Genomic DNA, 9,004 nt, shown 5'->3' on the forward strand with positions numbered 1-9,004 from the left:
ATTCGTCGAAGCGAAGTATAAAAGCTGTTTTACTTCACAATACTAATGTATATGCCCCAATTCCTTTAGCCCACTCTACAGTCATGCAAGAAAAATACGAGAATATGGGAGTCCTTTTGCAAAAAATCAATTACGATCTTCATCAATGGCAGATTTGTGGAGACTTAAAAATGATAACTATTTTGCTTGGGCAACAGTCTGGATTCACAAAATATCCTTGCTACTTATGTATGTGGGACAGTAGGGATAGAGTGAATCATTATAAAAAAAGGAATGGCCAAGAAGATCCTCGTTTAAACCAGGTACATTCAACATTCGTTATGAGTATTTAGTAAATCCTTCAAAAATTCTTATTCCTCCTCTTTATATAAAACTCGGACTAATTAAACAGTATGTAAAAGCAATTGATAAAACTGGCAAATGTTTCGAATACCTAGTCAAAAAATTTCCCAAACTATCTGAGGCTAAATTAAAGGAAGGAATATTCGATGGACCACAAATTAGGACTTTGTTCAAAGATACAGCCTTTGTTAGTACAATGACTACTTTGGAAAAAATGCCTGGCTTAGTTTTAAAGCAGTGGCTCAGAACTTTTTGGGAAATACTAAAAGTTCTGAGTACAAAGAAATTGTGAACAAAATGATTAGAGACTATCAGAAGCTTGGATGTCTTATAAATTTAAAATTACATTTTTTACACTCCCAACTTGAAAAATTTCCTGACAATCTTGGCGACTTTAGCGAGGAGCATGGCGAACAGTTCCACCAGGATATAAAGGTTATGGAAACTCGTTATCAAGGAAGATGGGACGAAAACATGATGGCTGATTTTTGTTAAATGTTAAAAAGAGACACAGAAAATAACCATTTAAAACGAAAACGAAATCCATTACACAGATCATTTGAACACAAAAGAACTCGCTATAGTTTGAAAAAAGAAAACGACTACCCTCTGAGCAAAAGGATATCCCAGGGATATCCCTGGGATATCTCGCGGGATATTGGGATATCCCAGGGAGATCCCTGGGATATCTGTGACGTCCCAGGGATATCCCTGGGATATCCAAATTTCCATCCCATGGGAGACCCGCGCGGGATATCCAAATATTATCCACGCGGGATATGCTACGTGAGAAATAGTAATATGTTGAAAAATAATTAGAGATTTATTAGTTTTTCATATCATCCAGTCAAAATTAATAAATGCACAATTATAATAGAAAATTCTTTTATTATTTAAACTCTTTTTTAATAATATAATATAATTATAATTAATAATATAATAAAATAATTTTTAATGTGTTCTACAGCCTGTTTTTTTATAGAACGTAAAGAATTCAAACTTCTTGATGAAGTGATCAAGTTTCCGACAATTTCCGCGGTAAAATACTAAAATAAGAAAAACAGAAAAGCTGTCGCTTTGAAAGCGAATAAAATCATTATTTCACACGTCTTTGTTGTTGACGCTTTGAAAGGGAATGAAGGAATTATTTTATACTACCGCGTCGTTTTCGCTTGGAAAGCGAATGAAACAATTATTTTACACTTCTGTGTCGTTGTCGCTTTGAAAGCGAATTAAACTCTTTTTTTATACTTCTGTGTCATCAAATGTTGTGTCGGATTTACGCTCAGTCAAAGAATTTTGGTCAGGATTAGTCCCTTGAGAGATATCCATTTCATCCTGGGTGTAGTAATCGTTGTTATCATCTTCTGTTTCATTCGAATGAATGGAGAGACCGTCTTCAGATTCATGAGCAAGCTCTTGCTCACCATCAACAGCAGAATTATTTTTGTTTAATTCTCGAAGCTGTCTAGCAGGGGCGTGACGAAGCCAATCTTTTATAGCATCTATTACCTCAATTTCCTTGACTTTACATACTTGCCGAACAGTTTCTACAATGAAAAAATGGAAATTTAGTAAATAGAAAAATTTATATTAATAAAAATTTAGCAACATTCGAATCAATATTTAAGATTGTTTGAAAAAATGGAGGAGCTGTGTCGAAGAACTTTTTCGATGCTTGGACAAAAAGTAAAGTTGCAGTAAGAGCCTCTGGGCCGTTCACTACTATCCTTCTGTCGAAGCATCGAGCGAGTTCTTTGATATAGCTTCTCAATGATTATCATTCATTCAAGTGAACTTTCACACCATGTAAAATATTGTTATAAGCTTAAGTTGCAAGTTTTATAAAATGTATAAAATTATGTATGTTTACCTAATATCACACTAGTTAATTGTAGACCAGAGAAGTTTAACTTCTCTTTTTGCCCGGACCAATTAAATAAACTCCCGATTGAGTTGGTAAAAGCCATTTTCATGATTGTGTATGTAGTTTCTTTAACATGTCTACCTCCAAAACCACTAAACAATGAAACCTAAATAATAAAAACTTTTGGTAATAATACTTCGAAAACAACAGGTACTAATAAATAATTCCAAATACTTGAATATAAATATTTGGACAAAGAAAAATCCTCTGATAATTTCAAGAGATTGAACTGAATGAATTTTTCTTTCAAAGGAAAATGAAATTTTTATATGAAAGATGGATTAATAAATTATATTGAAATAAATATTCGTTAATATTACTGATTTTATATAAAAAGAAATGGATAAAATAAAACAAAATATTTTAAATGTTTTAGAAAACAATTAAAATTTTATCTGGGAAAAAACGATTGAAAAATTTTTCATAACAAAAATGAAATACACACTTAACAAAAATGTTATTTGACTGAATAGGTAAATATTAATAAATATTAATTGGTGAACATAATATTAATTCAAATAAATAACCGACATTAAGTTAATTTTTGTTTAATAAGAAAATTGAACATGAAAGAGTGAAAAATGAAGAGAATAAATAATAGAGTACAGCTTACCATATCATTTCTGAAATCTGCCAATGTAAGACTGTCCTCGATATTTTGCAAAACATCCAACGATTTAACTGGTAATTGTGAGCGAAACTGATTTGTCCTATCTTTTTTAACGTGTTTTTGAGTGGATTCTGGTTGACACTCTAAAAATCTCGCTTGAAGAATGTTATTTTCTGCTTGCTTCTCCAGTATTTCATTAATTTTTTCGTCTTGAATATTTAACATTAATTTAATGTCATTTAAATACTTGGAAATATTTCTCCGGAACATGTGTTCTGAAAATGTGTGAGAAATTTTATGGTTTGAATATAGTATTAAATACAGAATTGAATTCGAAAAACATTTACTTAAAAAATTCTACATTCAAATTAAAATAATCTTACTTACCATCAGACCAAGAACTTTTATTAACATCTTTAGAATGAACTTCATTTAGTTTCACAGCTGAAACTGGAGATGTTATAGTACTTTTTGGAGAATTATTATTCGTATCTGAACCAATTCGTTTGGATAGACCGTACACATTTTTAAATTGTGTGTTTAACGAATAATCGTTGTGTTGCAATGTAGCAGATGTGAACTTCGAAGTACTAACAGCGCTCTGATTTTTTTCTGATGACAAATTTGGAATATTATTTTTCTTAGGGGAATTAATACTAGTTGGTCTCGATTGCGTAGAAGATTTTAAAATTGACTCTTTTTCATGAGCATTATCTTTAGTTGTTAGTCTAAGAGGAGGTTTCGGCAAGATAGGTGTTGTTTTCTTAACATTTAAAGAACATTTAAATACTTTTCTTGGAGGTTCTCCCGTCGATCTTCCAGCGAGATTATCAAGGTTTCTTGCTTTCTTAGTTTTCCTCTTTTGTTTTGACTCTAAATCTGTATCTAAATCTGACTCATTTTCGTATGCTTTTAACTTTTCAAGTCCACGCTCGAAAGTCCCTAAAACAAAATAATTGTTATTTAATTGTATTTGTAAATTAAAAAAAAATTATGTTCATTTTATTCACAAATTAGGATCGGCAATAATAATAAATATTTCTTACATTAAATAATTACAAGTAAATTAAAAAAGTTTTGTTTTGCATAAATATTTCTAGAAGCAACAATAATACCAAATAATAATTTTCAATAAAAAAATTCAAAACAGAAAAATTACTTTTATTTGTACAATTCGAAGGAATAAAACTTACCGGCTTCTGCGATATTTTCCACAATGGCTTCTCTCGTCCACGTGGATTCCGGAAATTTTTTTGCTCGAACTGTATTGTAATAAGCATACATTGATTTGCACCTTGGGTAGAGAATATGTTTTTTTTTGGCGTCAACCATTCATGGCACACGATTTGAGGTCCGTCTTCAAACAGTATAACAAGAAATTCGTTTTTATTTGCCATTATTCTCACTAATTTTTCTAATCACGCTTTCACACAAAACGGAAGAGAAACGTTTGCGCACATTCCTGCGCGCAACAAGTGGGCAATTTCGTCATGGTGACGTAGTACGTTGCCATGACAACATGGAAACAGAGAGCCCGGGCTCATTCAAAATTAAAAGATGATAATTTACAATTTTCTAATTTTCGATCTATGACTTAATAATTTAAAAATAGTTAATATTAATATGATAAAACCACATTGTTTAAAAAAAATAAAATAAATTTGCAATTTAACATAGGCTCTATGGGATTTTAGATAAATATTAGAAAAAAAGTGTGAAGGAAATGAGAGAAAAATCTGTGACTTTGTGTATAAATAGACAATGTCAAAACGTGAAAACTCGAAGAGTTTAGACAAAGTTTACCACAGATTTAATGCATAAATAATTATTAAAGTTTTAGTTTTCAGAACAGAAATAGCTGTATAAATATCAAACACAAATACACATAAAAATGTATCAACATCGCAATAACACATAACCTCAAAAAATACAAATTTGATTTATAAACTTGAAACTAACAATATTCCTTAATCATATGTTAATAATTTTTATGTTTATTTTGTATCATAATTATATTTTACAATTATTTATCGTAATTTTTGTGTTCTCAACACTAAAAAATTTGTGGTTAACCTCTGACAATATACTAATATACCATTCATACCAACCATTTGTCGAGTATGAATGTGTTTTTTTTAATAAAATAAATATATAGGCTTTTTTTATTAAAATTATGAAACTGAAATTTCTTACCATCGCAGTGACAATCCTTAATATTTAACACAAATTCTTTATTTATATTTTTAAAAAATAATTTTTTTCTAAAGGGATTAAAATAATTATGAAGGCAGAACACGAAAATACATAACTATTTTATCTTTTTATTATTGATTTTAAGAAAGTGTAAGTATATTTGTATTATAAAACTTATAAAAATCTAGTGATTTTTTGGAGTTAATTCTTATTTTTATATATGCAAAAAATTTCATAATAAAGAGAAAATTGAATAAAAATTATCTCTAAATGATCGAATCTCTTTTACATTTCAGAAATTATTAACAATACTTGTATTAAAAGTTAATGCAACAAAGAGCTAACAACATATGTCTCGTTTCCTGAGGGCACAATCATATATTTCCTGGTAACATGTTTTAAGGGCCATATTTTGTAATCTGTTAAGTTCTTTACAACATACTCCTCAACTGCAGATGATTGTAATGGTTGCTTGTACAGATTCTGTTTGGTCCTGAAGGTTTTAGCGACGATGATGAGTTCGTTGTTGCTGGCGGCGTGAGCAATGTTTTCAACAATAACAATATCACCATTTGTTAATCCAAAACATCTATCTGACACTTTCGTAACATTCATTTCAAATCCTCGAAAAATTATTTTCTCATATTGTGGCGATTGGCAGTTTTCCAACAATGGACCTCTGTGGTGTTCTGAGGAAGGACACAATTGAATAAGATTTTCATTCTCTTCAATTTCCTCATTAGCATTAGTCAAAAATTCTGCATATCTTCGAACTAATTGTTGGAGCGGTTTTTCACCTTTCCGCATCCACTTTTTCACACACTGCAAATAATTTTCGAAATGGAACGCGCTAAAATTATCCAATTTTCCAAATTTCTTAACGTCATCTGGCAGGTGTATAAGGCCATGCATATTATATGAAACAAAGTGTTTACCAAAAAGTTGAGCTAACGATTCAACAAAATAAAAAAGTAGATCCTTTGCATAGTCTACATTTTCTTCGAATTTAACAAAATCATCACTGGACAAAATCCTTATAGCAACATGCAATGTATTGAAGTGATTGTATAATGTTCTCGATAATATTTTTTTTAAAACCATGGGTCCCGTATACAACAGAAATTGTCTAAATTCAGTAGCCTTCCAGAATTTTAAATCCTTTAACGTTCTTGGTTTTCTCTGAAACTCACTGGGAACATATCTTCTTAAAAAGTGCAGACGTTTGGACAACTTTTTAATTTTCCATTGTTGTAAACGATGTTTGGAACGTAAGAGTACATACAAGTAAAGTAGAGTTTTTGTGCAGCCAAGACAAACAAGATGCATGTAGTCTAAAGGGATATCGTTTACAATATTAAAATTAGGAATTCGGCGCAAACAGCAACGTCCCAATTGATGTTTCTTATCTTGCATGTATCGAATGTTAGCATCTGTCCTTTTCTTCAATCGTCTGCGCTTGTGCAAAAAGCAAACCCGATGTACTTTGTATTTGCCTTTTATTCTACATCTGGTACAACTGTAGTACCCAGTGTGACCTTTTATATTTAAAATAAAGGATTTGGCCGGAGTATCTGCAATGACACATTTGATTTGACATTGCAAAGCATTTCCCTCAAACTCTAAACCGTTAATGCACAAATCTTCAGTTTCGTTAAGAAAATGTTCTAAAAAATCTTCCGCTGAGTGAGGTTTTTCATACCCAAAATAGACACCGACAAGGAACATATCGCTAAATGGTTCCACGCAACCAAGAATAGGCCAAAATTGAGCTTGGGATGATTTGGATATTTGAACTCCATCGATGCCGATTTTCAGAATAACTTTTTCAATTGATTTATTCGCATGTTTTTGAAGAACATTAATTATTCCTTTTTTCAAACCAAAATGATAATACAATCCAGGAAAAATATTTTCAACTGACGTTTTCCCATCTGGAGTACCGAGAAGCGTTCTTGGGTCCTTTGGTATATGGTTATGAAAGCATTCGTGGTCATTTAATTTTCTAAGCAAAGGTCTCAATTGCGAATGAGACAAATTATATTCCATTGACCACTCTCTTAAAAACTGCTTCAAATTTTCCCCTTCAGAAGGATTTTCCAAATTTATGTCCACGTTGCTTGGTTCATTTCTGTTTGACTCTGTAGATAAATCAGGATTCACAAATATATTATCCACATCAGGAAGATGTGAATAATCTTCATTTTCATTTGAAGACTCATCTGATGTTGCGTCAACTGAAGGTGGATAATTTTGCAGGAACGAATAAAAACGAAGATTTTGAGATGACCGATTACTCAACTGGCGTTTAGTTAAGTACGTCAATGGCTTAAGTTTTCTTCGTCTCATATTTTCAATCTGTAAAAACGTAAATACAAATTTTTTAAAAATTGAATTTTTAATGAGAAATATTATATTATTTAAAATGTTTAATATATTCTTCTCTGTATGCATTTTTTACATATTGCAATGAAACTCAGGAATTTTAATCTACACATGAACAGAAATGTTTCCATCAAATATTACGTCAAAATATTCAATTGTTTTTGAGATGTCAAAATTTTGAAATCGTTGTTTTTCCTTTCCATCTTAAACAAAACACTTAATTCTTTTTCTAAAAAATTCAGTATAAGAAAATGAAAAATTCTTTATATATTGTTTGTACAAAATTTTTATAAACAAAAAAGATATTGAATGAGGCAAACAATAAACAAATCTTCACTAAGAAAATTGTACACTTTAAGCTAGATTTATATATATTTATTTTATACTTACGATACATTGATGCAACAAATATTGAATGAAACTTTTTTGACTTTAATTTGTAAATATAATTCCACACAATCTTTTGACACTTGGAACGATCGTATTTCGTTTAATGCACATGCGCTGACATATATCCCACGCGAGATATCCCAGGGATATTCCACGCGGGATACACCACAAAAGAAAAATTTGCATATCCCGTGGATATCTCAGGGACATCCCAGGGATATCCAATGGATATCCCTGGGATATCCAAATTTCCGTCCCGTGAGATATCTCATGGGATCTCCCTGGGATGTCGCGAGATGGAAATAGGATATCCACGGGATATCCCATGCTGTGAGGGTAATTGGGTTCAGATTCAGAAACCCCATAAACAAAATATTGTCTATGCAGTAGACCCTAATTAGATTTATTTTTGTCGGCTGAAGCTAACAGTTAAACTTAATACCATTCTATACGCATCAACCACTAATATTCTTCAACAATGGCTCTCAGTCAAATTTAGTAATCAATTTGATGGGATTAATAAACAAAAACTTACTAAATTTGTTGTTTAGTAATAACTGGTCATCAAAATTTTATATTGGATGATTTTTTAACCCTTAACCCGTTGCCTGTTTGCGACCAAACGTTGGGTCGTGAAAAAAGATGGCCCAGACTGTCTCCGACCCAACGTTGGGTCGTGAAAGTTTCAGCAAAAGATAGAAATTTGTTATTTAAATTATAAAATAAATTCTTTTATATCATTATTCACATACTATAGGTACCAATGATACTAGAAAAAGTAATAAATAAATAATTGTTTATTATTTTTAAGAAATATAACAATTTAAAAGATTTTGATGGACATTTTGGGGCACTAAAATGAATATTTTTCCAAACAGCAAAGGGGTTAATAGTAAATTTTATGAAAATATATACACTTACACCTTGACCTAAATCCTGACACTATTGGGGTGAAATAAACGTCGAATATGCATTCAGCAACCTCAAAAACATGTAGGAATTGTACCTTAAACATTAGACTTGATTTTTTAATTTTTTTTTGCGGTTAAGAAGAAACTTTTTGAGGTTATGTCAAAATCTTGACATAATGGGATAAAATGAACACCGAATTTAGATTCAGCGACCCCGAAACACTCTAGCTAACAATTTTCATAGAAATT

General features: G+C 31.0%; 1 protein-coding gene across 1 annotated transcript; it reads right to left on the bottom strand.

The window, feature by feature from the left end:
- Positions 1–1,587: 1,587 nt before the first annotated feature.
- Positions 1,588–4,163, bottom strand: LOC122505411. Its single transcript, XM_043617008.1, has 5 exons — positions 4,073–4,163; positions 3,267–3,821; positions 2,883–3,154; positions 2,216–2,375; positions 1,588–1,892 (listed from the first exon to the last, which is right to left on the bottom strand). The coding sequence occupies exons 1-5, from the start codon at positions 4,161–4,163 to the stop codon at positions 1,588–1,590; spliced, it is 1,383 nt and encodes a 460-aa protein (XP_043472943.1).
- Between the last annotated feature and the right edge of the window lie 4,841 nt (positions 4,164–9,004).

The sequence above is a fragment of the Leptopilina heterotoma genome, unplaced genomic scaffold, assembly GCF_015476425.1.
Source record: "Leptopilina heterotoma isolate Lh14 unplaced genomic scaffold, ASM1547642v1 Lhet_356, whole genome shotgun sequence".
In the NCBI taxonomy this organism is placed as follows: Eukaryota; Metazoa; Arthropoda; class Insecta; order Hymenoptera; family Figitidae; genus Leptopilina; species Leptopilina heterotoma.

What these genes read in the sequence shown, in the direction of transcription:
- LOC122505411 (XM_043617008.1), bottom strand. Translation starts at nt 4,163, where the DNA reads ATGTATGCTTATTACAATACAGTTCGAGCAAAAAAATTTCCGGAATCC. An exon ending in GGAAAATATCGCAGAAGCCG is followed by an intron (nt 3,822 to 4,072) that starts GTAAGTTTTATT and finishes ATTTTGTTTTAG; the next exon opens with GGACTTTCGAGCGTGGACTT. An exon ending in ATTAACTAGTGTGATATTAG is followed by an intron (nt 1,893 to 2,215) that starts GTAAACATACAT and finishes TTTTCATTGTAG; the next exon opens with AAACTGTTCGGCAAGTATGT.